The sequence below is a fragment of the Glossina fuscipes genome, unplaced genomic scaffold (assembly GCF_014805625.2).
Source record: "Glossina fuscipes isolate IAEA_lab_2018 unplaced genomic scaffold, Yale_Gfus_2 2, whole genome shotgun sequence".
Lineage (NCBI taxonomy): Eukaryota > Metazoa > Arthropoda > Insecta > Diptera > Glossinidae > Glossina > Glossina fuscipes.
This window is the reverse complement of record NW_023998416.1, coordinates 2,069,144-2,092,840: the sequence shown is the minus strand read 5'-3', so window position 1 is coordinate 2,092,840 and position 23,697 is coordinate 2,069,144. Positions and strand designations below refer to the sequence as shown.

The 23,697-nt window shown below is 32.2% G+C and overlaps 1 protein-coding gene across 4 annotated transcripts in view; it reads left to right on the top strand.

Moving 5' to 3' along the window:
* LOC119633102 overlaps positions 1-23,697 on the top strand; it is a 98,474-nt gene that overhangs the window by 51,836 nt on the left and 22,941 nt on the right. For all 4 annotated transcript variants that reach the window (XM_038026340.1, XM_038026341.1, XM_038026339.1 and 1 more), the window contains 6 exons: positions 9,136-9,192; positions 9,297-9,400; positions 12,491-12,698; positions 12,775-12,930; positions 13,073-13,201; positions 20,434-20,571. In XM_038026340.1, coding sequence (XP_037882268.1) covers positions 9,136-9,192; positions 9,297-9,400; positions 12,491-12,698; positions 12,775-12,930; positions 13,073-13,201; positions 20,434-20,571 — 792 coding nt within the window. The remainder of the gene's footprint in view (positions 1-9,135; positions 9,193-9,296; positions 9,401-12,490; positions 12,699-12,774; positions 12,931-13,072; positions 13,202-20,433; positions 20,572-23,697) is intronic.

Genomic DNA, 23,697 nt, shown 5'->3' with positions numbered 1-23,697 from the left:
ATTCGACTAATTCTCTTATAACTACTCTAAGGAATAATTTTTGTGGTTGCATTTTTGCAAATCGGAAATAAAATGAAAAACAATAATAATAATACTAATAACTACAACCAAAATAAAAAAAATTATTTGTTTTTAAGAGATAAAATTTTTTAAAGGAATCAATTTTTTTAATTTAGTTAAAATTCTTATGAATTAAGATAATACAGTCTGGTTGAATTCCATTAACTTGAATTTATTTCCGCAATGTAGCCCCAAAAAAAAAATGAAAAAATATATTTTCTCTCTTTACAATTTCTACGAAAGAGATTTACTCTGTTAACACAAAGCAAAACCTTTCTTATCGATAATCATTTATTATTATTATTATTATTTTCATGATGTTCAACAGAAAGTTAAGTGTGGATAAAGTTTTTACGTATTGTTATCGTCTTGTTATCGTTTTTCTTCTTTCACCCAAAAGAGCTTAAGGTTTTCTCAAGTAATTATCCCTAAAACAAAACAAATTAAACAGAAAAGTTTATTGATTTTAATGTGCTCTCCGACACTATCTCTACCCAATTCACCCTCTGCTCGCCTATTTATTGTCTAGCAACACCAGAAGGAGCTGCAGTTGAAAGCCAGTCAAAAGCACAAACAAACACAGATATTTTTTTATATATATTATATATAAGGCATTTGATAGCGGTTTGCTTGTGCACGCTTTTGTTTACAGACATTATCTAAAAAAATAATAAAATAATCATAAGAAAGCACAGAGAAATGAGATCAAGTGGAGAAATGAAAATTTCATTCCATTTTTAAATTCTATTGTTGAAGAGTCTACATTTCCGATTCTTTGTTTGCCTTTTGCCTTTCCTTGTATGTCTTGGTTGAGCTAAACAAAGGGCGACTCCCATCGCCCATATACTTTACTGGTATTTTCTATTACTAAAGCAAAAATTGTAAATGTTAACAACATTAGGGTTTTTTTTTAAAAAACTTTATTTTAATATTTTTTATCTGGATTAGAACGACTTATTCTGATAACTATTTCAATCGCCAAAAAGAAGAAACTTTTCATTTTACTCAGCTGATCCATGCGTACTTGTTGCGACTAACATTCCTTTATTAACATTTTCCCCAAAGGCCTTAATCAGATATGAAAACCTTAAAATCGTCTGATCGAATAAAAAAAGTAATTTGTTACCTAATCAAAAATCCATTCCTTAATGTCTACCTTTGGAAGGAATAGACTATTCATTGCTTATCTTGCTCGTACTTGCAGTCAGTTATGGCAGTATTACGTAATGTGCAGTACTCTTATAACGTCAACAAAGCAGAAAAAAGCTGTATTCACGCTGTTACTGATTTTTTCACAGTCAACAGTATTCCGATTCTCTCTCTCTCTCTCTCTCTCTCTCTCTCTCTCTCTCTCTCTCACTCTTTCTCCTTCTTTCTCTTCTTCACTTTTGTCCACATTTGATGGCCATCTCAAAGTAATAGCTCATGTATTTATATCAAGAAAGAAAACCTTTAAATCTAAACACGAGATAAAATGAATTCGGTTTTGATACGCATCGCTTTAAATGCCAAAAATTTCTATCAAATGAAAGCCGAAAAATTGTAATTAATTAATGTGGGGCACTATATAAGGAAAAACACAATGGCTTTCTTGAACCAAACTGTAATATCACCGTGTTTTTCTTCAAAAAATAATTGAAAACAATTTTTTGTATAGCACTGGATGTAGCTGTTGGTCTGTCCCAAAAGCTATTGAATATTAGCAAAGTATTAATGAACAAAATAAACAAAGAAATTTTGATTTATTGGTTTTCTTTTGTCGAGTTTTAGGCAATCCAACAAAACAAATAAATTGCATACTTTTGGTTGCTATACATAAAAGCTACGTTAGTCTATTTTTGTAGACAAGAAGGTGCTGCACAATATTAGAAACAGGGTGTAGTCGTTGCGAAAAGTTTGATCTTTTAGCTTGAAATACTATTTTTACTTGCTTGCAAGGCGATATTAATTATTAGCAAATTTAAATATTATATCCACAATCGTTTCTTATTCCTAACATATGTACTGATTTTTTGCCATATTGTGGCCGAAAACTGCTACGTTTCTCGCGAAATAATAAGTAATATTTTTGGGAATCGAACTTGAACCCTGTCTTGGCGCGCTCATCTGTGCTAGTACCTTCAAAACAACAATAACAGATGGCGGTAACACCAAGCAAGTCCGATAAGTCCAATAGAAGCTTGTGCCAAGGTACTGCTCACCGTTGCACCGGAGCCACCTTTGAATGCTAGTCATAAGGCGGCTCTCGCTTTAACAAATGAAGTGTTGAGGGTAACAATTTACCCATCAAAAAGGACAGTTTCACGTGTCAGGGACATGATGCGCGACCTTTTTCAACTTTTAACTATTCCATTCAACATTTAAACGTAAGCCTGAGCCATGGACAACCCTTCAATACACTTTACTGCAATGAATTTCTCACACCAAGCAAATTCTTTGAGAGTTACATCAATTCCGCTTACAGTGTTTCGATTAATTAGTATTTGTTGAATGTCAACACTCACTTCCCGCCAAACCTTATAGCATGGGTTTTGATCGGATTGCGAAACGAGCACCTTGTGTATATTTGCTTTCATTAAAGATAAAAGCAAACCTATTAATTTTGATTAACAAGTGATATGATTTTTAAAAATATTTTCATAAATTATCGCAAAAATTTTAACCAAAAAAATTGTTCTCAACAGCCGCTTACCGTTTAATCTTAAAATTTATATGTTGCATGCATGTTGTGTGAACTTTTTATTTGCTTGTTTGTTTGTTTGTTTATTTGCTTATTTGTGTATTTATTTTGCTTGCTTGTCACAGTGTAAAGAGCGACTGTTATGATAAATAATTACTGTTGCCAACAACGCCAAGGGCGTGTATATAAAGGGAAGAAAACATTTAAATTGCAATTTATGCACGTACAAAAGCTTTGCGACACTTATTCACTTACATTTACACGAACCGAAACACAAACACTCTCAAGCAGGCGAGAGCTGATGTTCGAATGAATGAGTGTTGGATTTTATATGAAAAATAAAAAAAAATAAAAAAAATAATAATAATAATAATAATAATACCATAAAGGGAAAGAAAATAAACGCATAGAAAAATATAAACAAAGAATGAATTATGTTAGAAAACATGTGTTTATGATAAGTGAATTTAAAAAGACAAATACGAAAATGGAAAAATTGCGGTTTTCAAATGAACTTGAATTACTTTTCTGTGCATTACAATATATTGCAATGCACGATAGGTATGTGTATTATGATAATATATTCTTTTTATAAAAAATAAATCAAACATAATTTAAGAATAATTTACATATTAAAGCAAAATTAAGAATTTTATAATAAGGCTGTAAACGCTAATAAAAAGTTCAGTTTGCAAAATGTAAAAACTCCCTTGCAACATATCTCTTGCTTCGTCCTCCTATCTGACTTATTACTTGTTGTTTTATCGTCGGATATCATTAATATAAGGAAAATATAGCGTTTTTGCAAACATTTCAACTTTCCATGAAAAGTGTATCTACATAAAGAAGCAAATTTAAAGTTTCCATCTGCCTGTCTGAACATTTAATTGCCTCATTGCTTTTCGAGCGTAAGCCTTGGGTTGAAAGTTTGTAGAATACATCTTAAGCAATATGAGAATCATGCTATCATATTATAACTTTATACTCTCGTAAAGTAATGTACTATGATATGTTCATATTTAAAGAAGAATTCTAAATAATTTTCTTAAGATCTCCCAAAAAAGGCGGGTCTTTAGTTAGGCTGAAATTTTAATGATGAGGACAATTAGCTCTTAATAAATGGAAATAGTTGGCATTCCCGGAGCCAAATCTTCAACGAAATGAATGTTTTAGAAGTGGAGAACATTCCAACACATCGCGAAAATTTCTCATAAATTAATCGTTCCTTTCTCGCACTAAGATGGGCTTTAATTCTCATCACACGAGGTGTAATAACATTTCAACAAAAGCTAAAAACTGGAGTAGTTTTCAATAAATTTCAAAAATGTTTACGACACTTTGCGTTAATAAACGCTTTCTAAGAATGAAGAAGTAATAAGGAATAGAATCAACTATTCTAGGCTTGACCATTTAATTTTCCCCTAAGAAGAGATATTTTTTATATAAAACCAGAAACGTAAAAGTTGGAAACAATAAAAATGAATGATATCTACCCCTTGTGTAGTAGCCCTTAGTGCTTCATATAAGTAGTCACTTTATTATATACTTCCTAGTCCTACCTATATGGGAAATCTTAAGTGGTACATATTAAATAACTCTTAGTGCACTATGTATGTAAGTTAAAAATGAAAACTGGCTTACTCTCACTCGGCGAATTTTTCAATTAACATAATATTTCCTGCAATAACGTATGACTTGTAGCAGAGTGAATGATAACATAAGGAGGTATAGGAAATCTAGCTAGCACTGGCTGGTTCTCTGTTACTGCATTTTTCCCTTACTGTCTAATATCCTGGTCAAAATGTAATATTTATTTGATCTCTTATTTATTTGTGATATCTTCAATGCGCACTATCTGCAATTAGCTTGGAAATAAATAGCTTGCTAGTTAGCAACAATAAGACATTTTACCAAAAAGCAAAAAGAAAACTGAAAGAGTAGACTCTGCTAACTGTAAATAGGTACAGCATAACTTGCCTCAAATCATGTTACGTTTCTTTTGTTTTTTTTTTTTTTTTTTTTATATGCACTTAAAAAGTCAAATGAAGTGCAAAACTTTTGCCTGCATATGAGTATTAAGAACAATAAAGCGAAAGCTTACATAAATAAGCAAAGAAATAAGAACATGAATAAAAGGAGAAAAAAAGAAGAAGAAGAAGAAGAAGAAGAGAAAAAGTAACATTTTGTAGCTCATTTGTCGTTTTTACACATATCTACGTACATATGTCGTAAAGATCCAGCCACCGACAAGACCAGAAAACCGCAAGAACAATAGCGCTTGGTAACGGGAAGAGGATGAGTAAGTAATGGTGGATCGTTTGGTTAATATGAACTTAAAATGGAATTTTTATGTTTTACAAAAAGTATCGAGAAGAGGAGAGAGAGAGAGAGAGAGAGAACAAAAGAACAACAACAAAGAATTGAATCTATAAAATTTACTTGATAATGATGGCAGTGCCGGTAGTGGTAGTGGTAACGATGGTTGCGCTAGTAAATGTTACTGTGTTGTGTTCTTTCATAATAATAACTATAAAGACAGGAAGTTTGTTTTGGTTTTTCTCCTTTTTCCTTTTTTTTTTTTTTTTGTTTTTTTCTTTTCATATATGCAAGTTTTTCTTAATAATTTACTTTATGTTTTACCTGTCGGTAGGTGTGCGCACGTTAGTCTCGACGTCTCTTAACGTATATTTGCTTGTACACTATACATGTGCACTTTGTATAGTTATAAAATTTACATTCTTTTAAAATGAAAATAATTTTTTTCTTACTTTTTTTGTGTTTCCTTTTGCCACATATTTGCTATCTTTCGCGGGTAAGGGTAACGAAAGTGGCGGTAAAAGCTACGTATGAATTTAATACTTGATAGCGGGTAATAGTTAAGAATATCTGTACAAAATATTAGTTGTGTTATTTCCTCCTAATGGAATGGATTTCTTGCACTTTCAGTTGTGTCTTCACGTTTTCGCTTTATTTTAGAAAGTTTATTAACTAAAAACGTAACAAGATAAAAAACTGGACCGAGAAATTGAGATGAATAAATTTATTGAAAGGAATTATCTTGATTGTAGATGCACACCTAAAAGAATCTCTAACGCCGACTAGCGTTTGTTACAAACCCAAAACGACGAAATCAGTTTACATCCGCATCTCTTATGTGTGTTGGTTATAAAAGCGTAAACTTTTATTATCTTTTTCCTTAACGAAAACAAAAAAAAAAAAAGAAAAAGAGAAAAAAGACGACACGGGTAGTTTACAAAGCTAGTGTTTTTAATGCAGGAAAAACTGCTTCCACCAACCATTTTCAAAAAAATATAATTTTTCCTTAACATTCTTTCACATAGTACCGGATACATTCACACATGCAAGCACCATATGTGCAAATCCTAAGTGCTGCAGAAGATATTTTACAAACTTATTTTTCTTTTACAAAAATTATCTGTTCTTGATACTCTTGTTTTGTTTTTAATAAGGATGGTAGAAAATGAAACTACTAAACTACTTGCATAAAGAAAAAAAAAAAAAAAAAAAAAAAAAAAAAAAAAAACAAATCCTTTAAAGAAATTAATATTCTTGAAATATTATTACTTAACATTTATGATAAAATTAAAAGAAACCAGACTAATATCATTTAACCTCAACAAATCCAATAAAACAGTGAACCCAAACGCCTTAACGCCTTTTTTCGCAAAAAGCAGAGAAACGCATTGAAGGGAAAATGTTGATAAAAAAGCGGAAATACCCACACACCCGCGACCCATTGGACAAATTACATAAAAAAAGAAAACAAGTGGAGATGCAAGCAAGTCTTTTTGCTTTAGCATTAAGTAAACTTTTTTTTTAGTGTGCTTTTGTTTGCATTTCTAATATTATTTATCTTTTGTTTTGTTTTTTTTTTTTTTTTTTATATTAAATGAATTTTTCAAGATTTGCTTTAATGCCTGCATTCTTCAAAACGTCTCTACGCATAAATTCCTGTCATTCGACTTGAAATAAGTACGCTTTACATGCCTTTACAAAAACCATTTAGTTACATTTAACCACTACTCTCTCAACAACTCGTGCACTCGTACGCACTTAAATTTAAAAAAGTGATACTTTAAAGTATTTTTACAGGCGTTCATGCATGAAGGGGCATAAAAGTTAAATATATTAGCTTTATAACATGTCGGCATAAGTACTAAAGTTGATGAATATATAAATATGAATATAAACGATGTGTACATAAGGTGTGTTCGTATACAAACGAAGGAGATATGAAAAATTTATAGGCAAAGAGAGCAAAACATCACACATTAGTGTTGTAAACACAAATATATATAAGAAAAATAGAAAAAAAAAAAAAAAGAAAGAAGGGAACTATAACTTCTTCATCTTCTCATTGGCACGTACTGGCAAGCAGCAATTATCAACTTTGAATTATTTTGATAATTGTATACAGATTAACGGCGGTTGGGTATACTTGCTGTTCACTTATATGCCATCTAAAAACAAAGAAAATGTTTCGTTTAGTTTTCAATTTTTCCTTAATTGAAAAAACTATTTTTTTTTAGTTTCCGCAATATAGGCCAAGTAACGATCCGCTTTGCCCGGTCTTTAATCTTCCAAACTGTAAGACAAAATTAATGTATCAAAGTTTTTCTGACATCTTAAGTTTAAGAAATTTTAATGTAATACAAGTAATTCATGGCAAACATATCTCTTCTTGAAGGAGATGCACAAAAAGTTTGCTGAAATACGAAGCGTACTCGTATATATGACCTAATCGATTCAACACTTTCGTAGCTTATCTAAAGTAAGGAAAGTGTTTTAAATGTCTTCAAAAAAAATTATAGCTAAACATATATTCCTTTATAAGAAAGTAGATATATATATATATATGTAGTTCTTTGAAAAATTTCGAGGCATCCCCTTCAAAGAGGGAATACTACGATTTGAAAGCAACGGGAAAGTGCACTGATCTCAAGTCAGAGTATGTAATAACTCATTACATACCGCTGATGCTTACAAGAAAAGATCCTCTCACACCGGGTGAAGTTCGCAATAATGAAGAACCTGATGGATTATTGAAATCATGGTGACTTTATTATGTTTGTTAAGCTTTCACTTTTCCAGCAGCACTTATCCTTTCCCGGGCTATATGTACATATTTATTCACATTCAATCTTATTTGTTTTAGTATGGCAACTAGTCCACTGTTTATCCCGACGGACGGTACCACAGATTTTGGTTTTCTCATTGTAAGGATATTTCGCTAAATCTACACTTGTGGAGTTTTCGGCATAAATGTTAAACCCCTTCTTGAACTTTCCGAATCGATCAAAGCCTATCCGTCTTTGTGTTCTTGTGTTCGGCCTACAGGGCACAGCTGTTGAGATATTTTAATGAAATATGGTACACTGGCGCGCTTTGACAAAAGCATGAACGCTGTAGAAAACGATTCGGATTGAACCACTTTTTCAATCAAATCCCATATAAGACCTTATTTTAAAAAGCGATTATATAAATAACTGTGAAAGGGTTTAGGGTATTCAATGGAGGTCGGAGCAGATTTGAGTGTATTCTTGAATTCTCTTAGTCTTCGGACTTAAAGAGGGAACGATAAGAAAAGTTGCAGAACCACATTTCCTTCGCGATTACTATTATAATTATTACCATTTGTTTATTGCAGGTTACAGTTGTACATTTCCGTTGCAAATATAATAAATGAAATTCTTAAAGTTAGGGGCTTCAAACTCACACATTTCTAGAGAAGATTAATACTGAAAAGCAGAGCAAAATTAACGATTTTCCAATTTCAAAATAAACAATTTCTTAGCCAAGTCTCCGAATGGACCTAGTTGACTTACAAAGAGAATGGAATTAAAGAATGAATGAACTTAAGAAAGGACGGAATATTTTAAAATAATTACCTAATTAATCTTCGCTTGAAATACCATAGTAAGTATTTATAATAAATTCCGCCTTTATATATATAACTAAAGCAAAGTCAATCTAAACGAAATTTAAAAAAAAGGAAAACTTTCGCTTTTTTTCCCGACATGATTCATACATAAAATATTTTATATATTTTTCTTTATTAAATTTTTGCCGCGCAACTAAAATAAAATTGAAAGCTTTCTTGCGTTACTTAATACTTATGGTAATCTGGCATAGCCAGGCAACAGCAACAAATGCAGTATCTCTTGTCCTTAGTTATTATGGCCTGAATTTTAAACCAGAACATTTTAATAAATTGTTACATGAAAAACGAATTTAGTTGCAATAAAGAAATGTGTGTTAAGTAAACGGATTTTCAAATGCGTTTTATTTCTGGACAAGTGACTTAATAAAATTTGTTAAAGTTAAATAAAAATGAAATTTGATTAAAAGGTTTTTTACGCTTTAAAAATTTGCAGGCAAACATACACGCGGTGGCGGTGGTGTTGGTGAAATATCGCAAACATCAGTTGAAGGTAAGCAAGTTTGATTGCAAGCAAAGTGAGTCCAAATCAACTAATTTTAGTAAATCTTCTTCTTCTTTTTTTTTTTGTTTTGTTTTTGATTTGTCAATCTTTAGATTCTGATATGCCACGTTTTGCTGAACCGGTAGCAAATGTCACTGTATCAGTGGGTAGAGATGCTTTGCTAGCATGTGTTGTGGAAAATTTAAAAGGCTACAAAGTAAGTGAATAAACCGCACACATACGCCACATACGTGCACAAGCAATTTAACCGTTTCACTTCACTAATAAATCAAAATTGATGTGCATTCTTTATTTTCAATGCACATCACTAGAAATTTCTTCTACTTTCAAAACCGCAACTAATGTCTGGGTTTGAGTTGCATATTAAAACTACAGAAAACATTTGTATCAATATTTGCTTGTCGTCAATAAATGATAAAGAAATATCATGCACACATCTATATATATGTATATATGTATAGATAGCAAAGTATAAAACCATAAGCTTTCAATGATATGTCTTTTAACATCAATTATTCAAAAAACCAAACGACAACACTAGCGACAAGGGAAACAGTGACATTGAAGAAGATGGAAGGGAGTATTTTTTGATTGATGATGTGTGCATTGGGGATCTAGATGTGTAGTTAAATGGGTATAAACGGCTATGAGTGTTGCCCTATATAATAAATGTTTCCTTACTTTGACGGCTGCAAGTGCTTTTTGTAATGTTTTCCTAACATAAAATTCATCTGAAAGCTGAATTACACATTTTTATGAACATCTGTGTACATCGACTAAGAATTCACAAAACATGCCGCAAATCATAGGAATAATTAGCTTAAAAGCTCGTAACGATTATGGTGGGGAGTGTTGCTATCAATATTGAAGCATTTGATAAAAGGGAATTTTTAATTCCAATCCATTGATGTTAAGCGTTCATCTATCAATTAAAAACTTTGCATTTTTCTTCTGACGCAAAACGAGCAGAAACCACACAGCGTTTTCATGTCTAAAAATATCATAATCTCTCACTTTTCATCTAATGATTTATTTTAATCACGTTCGCATACTTGTTAGGCCATGTTGCGGTACAATAATTTTTTAAACTTATATACAAAAATAAATAAAAAAAACTGTGGTGGGCGACGGGCCACCCTTAAATGCCATACTTGATGCTACATTTGTTTATAAAATTAATTTTAAAAACAAGTCGTTATATGGGAAGTGATCGTAAAAGTCGTCGATCCGAAGCACTTTCGATAGCGTTCGTCCTTGTGAAAGAACGAGTCTCAAAAATTTCAGCTTTTAGTTTCAACACAACAATTGCATTCTTCTCATGTTCATCTGGGTGCTGCACACATACGCACATATTTAATACACCCTTGTCGTGTAGAGCATAAAACTGCAAAGATTTATTAACATGCGGGTTTTTGAGTGAAATGTTGGAAGGAAGTGGAAGAGAAAGAGCCTACATATACATAACAATTTTTTTTTTTCACATTTAAAAAAGAAAATAAAGGCAAGAAAGCACTTGCAAAGTACCAAATTTTTTGCTCGGCCACTTTTAGCTTCAGGCTACAGCTTTGCTTTGCACCTACAATAACAAGCGAAAGAAATCACAATCTAAGAGGAGCAGCATCAGACCAGCATTTTTTCAAAGAACTGATTTTAGAAAATTGTCGTTGTTTAGGATTTTTTCAAAAAATATTCATCCATTGAATTTTTAAAGCGATACGCTAAGCTTCAGAAAAACACATTAGCGGTATTTTATTTTACCTCTAAACCGTGATGCCTATATCAAAGTTGATTTAATTAGCTTAAAAAGTTCTCTGAACGTTGAAAGACTTATCGTTAATAGCTTTTTGCGTTTTAGAAACAGAAGAAGTGACAAAAAAAATGAAAAAAAAGAAATACTTTGAAAATCCGACGCCCATAGCGGTATTATAGACGAGCTCTATCGTAACCGTTCGAAAATAATTCTTGCCGTTCGTCCTGCAAACTCTTAGATTGAACCTAAGACGTAGCTTGCCGCCATATGAGCCTTCATCGTAAGCATAACATACGCGGTCAAGTTAATTAATGGCGAAATTTATTAACTTGAACTTTGGAAAGAAATTAGTTTCAATTCTTCTTCTAAAGAATGCAGGCATTACCTGGTGGTCAAGCTTTGTACATAATGGTATAACTAATGACTTGATAACTCCAAGATTCTCAGTGAAAATTCGATTGATACTTATTACTTATTCTCCTTGTCTAATTCGTTGCCTAAAGTTCAGTCCGTGTCGTATAGCTGTCGTTAACTTTTGAATTCTGCCTTTAATTTTTTATTTTCATCGTAAGCTAAGCTTAAGTTTATCAACGCACATGTTCATAGTACCTGCACTTTAATATTGCAGAAGATATTAATAATAATTATTGCATGAGCGCAAACCAGATGAGTCTGCAAATATTATTATTATTATTATTATTATTATTATTAATTTCGCCAGAGAAATAAATTCTAAGACTAAACTCTTAAAAGCACTAGCATCCAAGGCTATCGGCTTTTTATTAAAAACTCTACCGCACTTGAGATTCGAACCCACGACCATTGACTTGCTAGTCGAGATTCCTCCCCTTCGGCTACTCAGGCGGATAAGTCTGCAAATAAACTGAAATTGAACTTCAAAATGTATAAATCAAAAGTCGATTTCGTCATCGATACCAATGAATTCATCTCAAGTTTTTAAATTCTTGGCATTGGTCGCCTTTGGGAAGCTACACTAATACATTTTCATTTGTAAATGAGCAGAACGATTTACCAAAAGCATCTGTAGGATAGAGAAGTTAGAAATCAAGAAATAGAAGCCAGGGAATGAATTTATTTTCACATAATCCAGCAGATTATAAACATCTATGATGTTAAACAAAAATTGTTGTCTGAAAAGTTTAGCGATTTTACGCCACTATAATCACTTTTTTATATCATCTTTGGAAACTGTTTAAGTCGGTAAAAGATACATAAAACAGCTAAAAGAGAAAGCCAACAACGTAATAATTCTTCAATGTAAATTCTTTCAATTTACTTACTAAGTGTACATCTACCGGGTTTCTCTACACAATAACGTACGGAATATTAAAATGAATGCCATTCTTTGTCATTTAATGTCAATCTTGATTATTTTAGCACAAAAATGATTGAAAATATTTCTACGGTTTTATCTTAGTTTAGTAAATCTTCAAAAAAAAAAGATCCTATCTATCCTTTCAGTTTTCTTAAAGATGATTTTATTACAAATTTTATTTAACCTATCCATTATAATAGGTAGCTTGGGTTCGTGTCGATACTCAGACCATACTTTCTATACATCATAACGTTATATCACAAAATAATCGCATTAGTCTAACATATAATGATCATCGTTCATGGTATCTGCATATTAAGGAAGTCGAAGAAACAGATCGTGGCTGGTATATGTGTCAAGTTAATACTGACCCTATGCGTTCACGGAAAGGCTATCTACAAGTAGTAGGTAACTAATACATAGTATATGTAAAAGGTATAAAAACTTAAAGATCTCTTAATAAAATTTAAATGAATTCTTACAGTACCGCCTCTGATAGTGGAAACTATGACAAGCAATGATATGGTGGTGCGTGAAGGCTTAAATGTTACGTTAATGTGTAAGGCTCGCGGCTATCCGGAGCCATATGTAATGTGGCGTAGAGAGGATGGCGAAGAAATGCTAATAGGCGGTGAACACGGTACGAGCTGTCAATTAACAAAGCTATTTTAATATATTTTCAACTTTTTTAATTAAGTTTCAAAAGTAAAATTTGTTTTTTTTTTTTTGTTTTTTGTTTATTGCATTGCATTTAAAAATTCTCTCTTCTTTTTCGTACAAAGTTAACGTCGTTGATGGTGAACTTTTGCTTATAACCAAAGTGAGTCGTTTGCATATGGCTGCTTATCTATGCGTAGCTTCAAATGGTGTACCACCCTCCATTAGTAAACGTGTACATCTACGCGTACAGTGTAAGTTTGAAATACCCTATAAAAATTTTCAATACCAAACTCACACCGACACTAACCAGACATTAATGAGAATAAATAATTTGAAATCGATAAAATAAACTAAACATTAATATTAGCATTTGTGACAGAAACAAGCCTGAGCAGGCAATCAATTGTTTAAAGTTTTATCAAATGTTTACTCTGCGCTTCAAATGAAAACTTTTTGCTTAAAATAAATCTCTCTTTTATTTATGTGTAATCATGCAGTTATATAACATTTATCATATCGTTTGAAATTTAAAAACTTAATATAAATAAATAAATAGTTAATTAAAAAAAGGTTTTCGCAATCTTAGTCTACATCGATCATAATTTGGTTTCATTTTCAGTTTGATAAGCAAACAAATTCCATCGCAGATCGAAATTTCTCCTCGAAATGCAATTTACACAGAGACGTGAAATACGTTGCAAGCATTTTTCTTAGAAATAAAATTTCCCAGCTATAGAGTGCTAGAAGACAAAAGTGCCAAAACTCGGTACAATTGTTTAAAATGTATTGTGTTTCAAGTCTATGCGTAACGTTTCGTTGCGTATTGAAATTTCTACAATGGTAAAAAATACCTATAAAATGAAATCTTAAGCAAATACAATTATATCGATTGCGTATGACGTAACTCTCAGCAATGTACGAGCACAGTACGAACTCCTTATCCTATATGTAACATTCGAAACGGAAGAGGTCACACTAAACTACTTCATAATTGTAGGAATGAACGCACCCTTTCTCAATAAACCCTCGTAAGCATTTTGCTTTTTTTAGATTTTTTTGTTATATATGGAAAACAAAGTCTTTATTTTTTAGACGCTTGACCTAGTTAACCCGAAAGACACTTCATTTTATTTCATCAACGCTAACATCATCACACACAAGAATAATAATGATAATGATTTAAATAATAATAAAAATGTCAACGTATGTGTGTCATACTAAAAATATTCTCTTGACATTCTCCTGATTTATTATGATAAGGTTTGCTAACGATAGCAGCTAAAAGGTTATAGGGTTAGTAAGTTGTTTGAGCTTTTCCTGTGTAGACGTTTTTATCTGAAAATTACTAACCTATTACATCGGCTAACAACATATGCGAACAATGTAAGCACTTCGCCTTCAGAGTGAATGGAAAACGAGCGATGTTGGTTAAAGAAGTGGTAATTTCATTGTCGCCAAAGCCGACTATTTGCGCGCTTCATTGTCCTTATCCTGACTATCCCTTAGCGTTCCCATTTTAACCGGAATTTTCAATTTAACATCAATGCTCGCAGCCTAATTGTACAATTTAATATTGAAAAAGGACTTGATCCGTCTATAAAAAATATCGTAATCCCAGAAATGCTAAAAGCAATCTTATATTGAATTATTTTAAAAGACCTGTCATCACAATAGTAGCATAGGAATTGTAATCAAAAATCTTGTGTAAACAGTTTCTTAATAAAAACTTATTCACGGACAAGCTTCAACCTTAAAGACATAACGTACTTTTGAATTCAATTTGTATTAAATGCGAATATATAATAATGATTATAGCTAATCAGGCATGTAAATAAAGAAATTAATTTTTTATAACTTAATGTTTAAATTTTGATCGAGTGAGTCATTGTTAGAAGGTAACAAAATTGTAAGGTTTGTATTTAAGATAAACGTATAGTCGACCTAAGGCAAATTTTATATTGTTTTCCTTCCTGATGAATAGATGGATTTTGGTCGAAAATTTTAAATATCCATTTCTTGATCCGTCGTCAAAGGTTAGCAGTATTCCATCTTTTCAATTTTTTGCAAGAGCGACAGATACGTACTTTCTTGATCACCGCCCAGATTCGAAGTTGATTTACCGCTTTCGTTAATCGACCTTAACAGTCGGTATTAAAATCGCGAGTTAAACTTTAACATTGTCTCTTTTTCCTTATCATTTTTTTCTTACGTTAACGACAACGACTTAAACTTGGATTAATTTTTTTGCCAAAGTGAAAGTTTATAAATTTGTGTATGGGAACATCTGGGTTTAGAAACTCTTTAATAACTTAAAACCTTATGGACAACTTATTATAAAGGTCTATATAGATTCCCAAGCGGGTGATAAAAATCCCGCCTGCTATAAGTAAGATACAGTTAATTACCTTCTTAGACTCGATTTAATTTCTTTCTCTTTAATTTCGATATTGTAAGGACAAATAAATTTGACTATGGTTTCATTTCCGACGGTATAACCGGCAATTAAATAATTATATATCAAAAGATAATGCTCGATACAAAGTCTTTTTTCGATGCAATTTTACAATCTTGAGAGCATAGAACATGGAACATACTTGCAAGGATTGAAAGATCGGAAACTTCATTTAATCAAGTTTTAAACGGCGATCATTAAAAATATATTTTTATTAGAATTATCAGTCAAGCTATAATTCGTTTAATTTTTTTTATTTCCTACTGATAACACCATAAAACTTTTCATTTACTACCAACTTTTGTAATTGGGAGAACAATCAAGGACTTATCTTTCCTTTTGCAAAAACTAAATAATCAAAAATTTCCTGCCTGTTCGCTCATCCATAATATTTTATCGTCATTGTTAAATTACTTTTCGATACGCTTTTAGTGTACTACTAGCTTACGTTTTGTTAAAAAAAATGTGTACTTTCCAATGTGTCACTAACTACATGCCTTTACTTGCAGTATAGAAAACAGTCAGAAGAGTAAAACAGTTTTATATCAATCCATTAGTAATGATTTCACACTGGGCTAAAAGGATTTTCTTAAATTGATTTTCATTTTGGAATATCGTTAAAAATTTTGTGGACGACCCGTATTCAATCTGTTGCTTTCAAAGTTATACTTTAAAACGTGCCTATAATCCGTATATTGTACGGTCGAAAACGTTATGATATATATGTGCTTTCGATATATAATCCGTATAATATATGTATATATTTGATATAACGAATGAATGAATGAAATCTTGCAGAAATTTTTAAAACTCTCCTATCATCGGCGAAAAGCCAAAGTAAATGCTAATTAGAAACTATGATCAAGTTATGCATAGAGAGAGAAGTAGTATCAACTTGGGCAAACAAGCTCGATCGGATCGCACAGTCTGGGAAAAAATGTTCAGCTAGTGCATGTTTAACGAGCTCTAATTGGTTTTATCGATATTACTCACTCTGCTAGAAACTATTCAACATTTTTTATTTGTTTGTCTAATGGATTCTCAATTACACCTTTGCATAATGGGAATGTACAATCACTATCTATTTCCCCCGTAATTTTAATCACCATCTCGAACTGACGCAGATATTTAAACGAATTTATGCCTTATTAGATATTTTATTATATAATTATAAGCTCTGTCAAGTATGACCTCATGAAAGAATTCATATTTACGTCTCATCAATCAACAACCATAGGACTCGCCCATCTCGTACAAATTTGATTTTAACGCCTCCAAGCACGATTATAGCTCTCCGATCACCGATAAGATAATGCAAAATGGTACCTGAAGAGCAAAATTCCCATTAGCCATTAATAAAGTGACGCTAGATACCTATATGAGACGTTCACATGCCGCCCGAATATACAGCCGAGGAAATGAATGAAAAGTAAAGCGATAAATTTACGGTACGGTAACCTTGTAGCTCTTACAAATGCTAGAAATTGAAATTTTGTTCATTAATTACATTTAAAAGAATTACGAAAAATGTAAAAGATTTTTCTTTTCCAAAATGGAGGAATGTAAGCCCGAAACGAAAGTAAGAATTTCAAACATAAGCAAGACACAAAAGAGTAAAAAGGAAGCAAAAAATTTGTATAAAAATCTATTAGTAATTTCGGAAAATCTCTCTATGTGTATGCACGCGCATGGGTATGGGTAAACAAAAGCTTTAACTATGTACTTAAGAGTGTAGACGAATATGCATGCATGGATTTTTGCCTGCACACACACACACACACACACACACACACACACACACACACACACACACACATCTATGCTTATACGTATAAGCGATAAGGTTCTTTTTACGTTTACTAAACTATCAATTTATTGCAAATTGATAGAGTTTCTACATATCTATGTGAATTTATGGCGTCTGTAAGTGTGTATGCTTCAATATATGTACATATATATGTATATATGCTCGCTTATGTAGGTGCTGTGTGCTAAACAGATATGAAGCGACTTTTGCAAATTTTTTTTTATCCATTTGCAGCTTTTCCGCTTTGCCTTTCTGCACTATAGAATAAAGTGTTTAATTTTAATTTCAGTTTCTGTTTTCCTTTCCTGGGCATGCTTTCCATTCTACTGTTATTGACATCAACAAATGTGTATTGAAATTGCGTATGCAGGAGAAAGGATAATTCCATTTTTTTCTTTCTATTATTCTTAAAGAAGTTGATAATGAAAAAAACAATTTTTAATAGAGTAAGCGGCGAGAGCTTGATCCTATGCACATTTGTGCATCAAGTATTTGACAAAATAAATGTTCTTTCAATTTTTCGAAAATTTAAATATTTTTAAAAAATTTTAAAAATTACAAAGTAATGTAAAAAAAACTAACATATGCAACTCTGCCGGCTAATCACTCTAATAAACGCTTTTAGAAATGAAACTTATTCACAAAGCTCTTTCGTATATGAAGAAGAACAAAATGTTTGGAGAAGAATATTAAACGAAATCGTTCTCTACGCATGAATATTAATATTTCAGATAACTAGGAACATCATATTCGGTTGTCGACATACCATTCGCGTCCAAAATATTTATTTCAAAAACATTAGCTGGTTCGGTCACTACGTTCTAATTTTGCAGATCGCCCGTAGAATATATGGTTCTATGGTTATATGCGATTTGTAAAATATCGATTTTTTCCCCTTTCGAAGAAAAAGTTATTCTCAATTTATTCTGTACCGCAGACGTGCCCTTTGAACAATTCGGTTTATTTCCTTCCTAACTTCCAGTGCTTTCGTTAAATCCATGCTTACCAACCAGACAGCTTGGGACGGAAGAACGGATCGAAGGACATGCCTAAATCGATTATTAGTTCGTTATTTTGTGCATAAAATGAATAAACCTGCTGCCTAATAGGGGTGTGAGTGGTGGGTAGAAGGGGATTGCAGGCCATAAAGGACAACAATTTAAAAATTAGTTTTTGTTATATTCATGTCTGCTTTTTTTATGCATGCACGTGCATGTTGACGTAGATATCCGAGCTTAACGCTATTTTTGCAGCAGAAAGCTCTTAATGGTATGTATCGCAGGATTGTGTTAAGCCGCGATGGAAATAACATTTCAAGCTATTATTGTTTCATTTATTTATTTTTTTAAATATGACCAATCGTGCAGGAATATACCATGTATGTGTAACAGGGTGACGGTCAAAAAGAAGTGACGAAAGAGAAAGAGGTAGAGTATGGCTGTAGCTTAGTGGATGCGTAAGTGTTATGTTTTCATTGATTTCAAGCAAACTGAAGGTGGAGTTCTGCAGGTCGCGTCTATTTTATTCAATTTTCAATTCATTTTATGTAGACCTTCTTAAGTCACATATTTGATATATGTGTTATATATATTACGAGCATAACATATGGTAGAGCCGCTTCGGGCGTTCTCGAGAGAGGTTCACTGTGAGCGTCGGCAATCCACAGCCAGCGTTAAGGAGTATTAACATTCCATCTTAACAAAGTTTTTTGCAAAAAGGTTTGTGGATATTAGAGGTTCGGCTTTAGCCGAGTATAATATTCTTTCTTACCAGACCTTTGCTGTTTTTCATGGTAGCGACTGAGTCTTTGTTCGATTCGTCGGTTACATAATTTTTAAAAATTCTTATATATATCGATTTGGACTAATTATTTTTATTAAAGTTGGCACCTATATTAAAGCCTTTTTTATATTTCGGCCATGCTTGTACGTGAATCACGGCCATTTTTCAATAAAAATTATAGATAGTCTTAGTTATCATTTGTTTCAAATTTTTAGATAAATCTATTTATTATGCATGGTATCAGTTACTGTTAGATGTCTTTATGAAAAGTGGCTATAATCAGATAACAGCTATTTACGAACATTTATAGTATTTTTTAGCCTTCTCTCGGAGACAAAGAAAGAACTGACAATTTATTCAGGGTCGCATAATCATTTGGTTGCCTAGATGTGATGCCTCATAATCCAACTCAATTTCAATTTAAACAATAGATATGAAACCCAGTAAAATGCAAGCTTGTTACGATATTGTTAACGTTCATCTGCGAAAAATTATTAATAAATTTGTTGAACTCTATGCTGAAATGTACTTCAGGTGTCAAACCTTTTACTGTACAACTCATCTCGTATATCCAATTTAGGTAATGGCAAGATGTCTTCGGCTCTTTTACACAATTCATTTTAATACACTCTTGCATTCTCATCGCTTTTTACGACATTTTGAGTTGATTCAACTTAATGGTTAAGTGCCCGTAGAAGCTCTGTTCATTGGCTTAGTTGAAAATTTCAGATCAGAACCCGCTGAATTTCAGTTAACTTAAATAAAATGAGATAAAATCGAAAGAAAACTATTTGCCAAATCCAAGGATGCTTTTCAAATTTTTATACTATGTTTATGTAGAACTTGCTAAAAATATTTGCCTACTTTCAAGCGATTCACTTTACATGAATTTCGCAATAAAAAAGAAAAAAAATGTAATACAAGTGTACATGATTTCTTACTTAAGTTCTATGGTAAGTTCCTCAATTCGACTTATCTCAACAAATTTCTTATGAATAAATAAATGGATAAATGAAAATATTCCAAATTTTTCGATTACCATTACGCTACTATTGCATTTGATATCCGTATAACGTTTGTCCTTTTAACAAAATGAAATGAGTGAAGACAGTGAAGCTTCGAAAAAAATTCATGTTTTCCACAATATAATATTTTAAGCATGAGCACAGCTGTGACAAATTATCTTTGCAAATCTGCTTGTTTGAAATTTCAACTGTCAAATCGAACTAAGAGAACTAAATAAATATATCAATTTATCCCTAAAAAAAAAATCAAAACTCTTATCATACCTGAATACGAGGACATTTCAGATTTTTGTAGCTTACGTTGTAAATAGAATGTACAAGAACAAAGGGAAAACAGCCTGATCGCGTGGGTCAATGTTCGATTTTGCAAATATGAAAATAAATATAATTTAATAATTATTTAAAATGTTATTTTAGTTCCTCCCATGCTTTCCATACCAAATCAGTTGGAAGGTGCCTATGTAGGTCAAGATGTCGTACTAGAATGCCATACTGAAGCATATCCAGCTTCGATAAATTATTGGACCACCGAAAGAGGAGATATGATTATATCAGGTGAGTTAATCTCGGAGATAAAATATTTTTGCCAAATTGTGCTCACCTTAATTTCTCCATCACTGTAAATCTATCTACCATCTAAATATACGTTTTAAGCCAGTTTGCGTGATAGCAAATGAAACCTTTTTGCTTATGACCACACATAGGTATATATAAATACATTTATATATATATATATATGTATATATATATATATATATACATATATGTCGATAATTATATGTATTCTGTATTACAACTTTTCACCTCATATTACTTTTTTGTTTGTTTTTCTTTTTCTCTTTTCAAGGATAATAAAAAATAATTTCTTTGTTTTCCGCGCAAGAGTGTCATGCGAACATGCAAAGAAAACATTTTTTTCTTTTATCACTTCTTTCTTCTTTTAATGATTCATCGCTAATATCATAAAAGAAAATAGGCCTTAAATAAGGTTATTATTGATATACATACATATATGGGAGATATGTGTAAAAACTGATTTATTATTAACAAAATTCCTTTTTCCCTATTTTTATGAAGACAATAAGTAATAAGCAATTTATAGAATTCTATACATTTGTTTTTTGTTTTAACATATTGAACAAACAATTGTTTTACTTGCTTGCTGTTCTACTTTGAGGGCAAATTAAGAATATTAATGAGACCCCCGGGTATTAACATAACTCATTTCTTACGTTATTGCGTTAATAAATAACAAAAACTTGTTGTAAACAAAATAAAAAAAAAAGAAACCTAAAATATTATTGTTATTCTCCCGTAGGAGAATACTAGGTGTTGTTCTTTCTAATTATTGTATTATTTCGCTAACATACGATGCATTTAGAGAAATTGGTCTATTAAAAGTTGTAACATTAGAAATACATTTAGATGTATTTTGGTGACGCAAATGGAGCAAATTTGATATTTTTTATCGGAACGAGTCTTGTTTCGTAATGCATATTTTTCTTTGAAAACCGATTCCAAAATTAAATTAAAGGACAAAAAGCGAGATGGTACTTTGAGTCAGCCATCGCTCTATGCTCTGGGACATTTGCACAAGAGAGAAAAGTTTTAAACTCATGCACTTATACATTTATAATTAATCGCTTAACTGCTTGAATATCATTTACAAGTTATTCCCTTTTGGGGAAAATTTTCAAAATCTTCCATCCAAAAATTCCGCTCGGCCTAAGAACGCATACATGTTATGTCTCTGTGGTGCCTATGCCGGTATATTAAGGACAGAGGGTTTAATTTAATACATTCCTGTCGTTTGTTGATCCAGACTCATCTTCTTGCAGTGTATGATGTTTTTTAATTATTGTCTTTACACAATAAAGGCTCCTTCTCAAGCTAGGGCAATCTCCTCTTTTAAAATATTAGTTCCGACTGAAAACAGTGATATGTTGTTAAACAAATCACTGTGGCCAGTAGGATCCTTAATTAAGGAATTTATCCCTCGAGATCGTCCCCGTAATACCAAGGCAATAGTCTTGTCGCCTTCAAAAAACTAATTGTTTCTTCAGGCCCACTATCTCTCATTTATCAAAATGTTAGGGGCCTAAATTCGAAAATTCGTTCCACTTTTCTAAATTCAGTGAGCACGGAATTTTTCTGTTTGGCCTTGAAACTTGGCTAAAACCCGATCTACATTCGTCGGAACTTTTTCATAATTCTTTCCAAGTGTTTAGAAATGATCGAGTAAATCGCATTGGTGGTGATGTATTAATTGCCATATCTGCGTCAGTCCCGTCCAATTTAATTGAATTTCCCACTTCTCCTGACGTTGAATTTATCGCTATTCGTGCGAATATGCCTGATAAACATCTATTTATAACCTGCTCCTATATTCCCCCAAATTCTGATATCTCCATTTACAGGAAACACGCTGCCCTCATTTGTGAAGTGGCCAAGCGGTCTAGACCCACCGATTTGTTCGTTGCATTGGGTGACTTCAATTTGCCTCAAGTCACTTGGTGTAACACTGATAATTCTGGCTGTTTGGTTCCTACTTCAACGTCTGATAGGGCTGTTGTGTTCTTTAGTGAATTGTTTGATCATAATTTGGGTCAATATAATCGTACCCCTAATTGTAATGGTAGACTGTTTGATCTCTGCTTTACCAATTTTCCCGAGATTTACGTAAATCGTTGTCCACCTTTTAGTTTACCTGAGGATCCTTATCATCCATCAATATGCATTTCCTTTCATCATATTAATGATGGTTTGTTGAAATGCCTTAATGTGCCAAATCAAACTTGTTTAAATAATTATTATGATTTTCATAAAATCAATATTGTATTACTAAAACATCGTCTTTCACATCTGACGCTTGATTTCTCAACCGGTAGTATTGAAAGCTTATTGCCATCGTTCTACAATACATTAAATCTAGCTATTGCTGCATCTGTTCCGATCAAGCATTGTCGACCTCGAAGCAGATGTCCCCCGTGGTTTAATAAGACAATTAAATATCACAAGAATAGAAAAAACTCGCTATTCAAAAAATATTTGAAAAGTGGCTCTGCGCTCGACTATGTCGCTTACTCGGTGGCGAGGCATAGATTTAACTCCCTCAACCATCATTATTACTGCAGATACCTTCAGTTCATTAAATCCTCTCTGTTTGCTAATCCTAAATTCTTCTTTAAATTTGTTAACTCTAAAAGAAAAATTTCCACATATCCCTCTCATGTTTCTTTTAATGGCTCTGGTTCCTCGGATGATTTTGAAATCTCAAATCTATTTGCTGAGTATTTCCGACGAAACTTTTCGATTGCTAATTTCGATTTATCAGCAAACTACCCATATCCTATAACTAACTCGGTTTCAATACTTAACTTGGTTATTTCGGAAGATGATGTTTTCAAAGGGTTGAGTTCTCTAAAATACAGTTGTTCGCCTGGACCTGATGGAATTCCATCATGTGTACTTAAATCTTGCGCTGTCGAGTTGTGTGGTGTGATCTCAAAGATTTTTAACATGTCCTTGTATTCAGGTGTTTTCCCTTCATGTTGGAAGAGTAGTTTCCTTATTCCTATCCACAAGAGTGGAAGTAGACAATTTGTTGAGAACTACAGACGCATAGCCAAGTTGAGTGTCTTGCCCAAGTTGTTCGAGCGTATTGTGACTCAGCATTTGGCC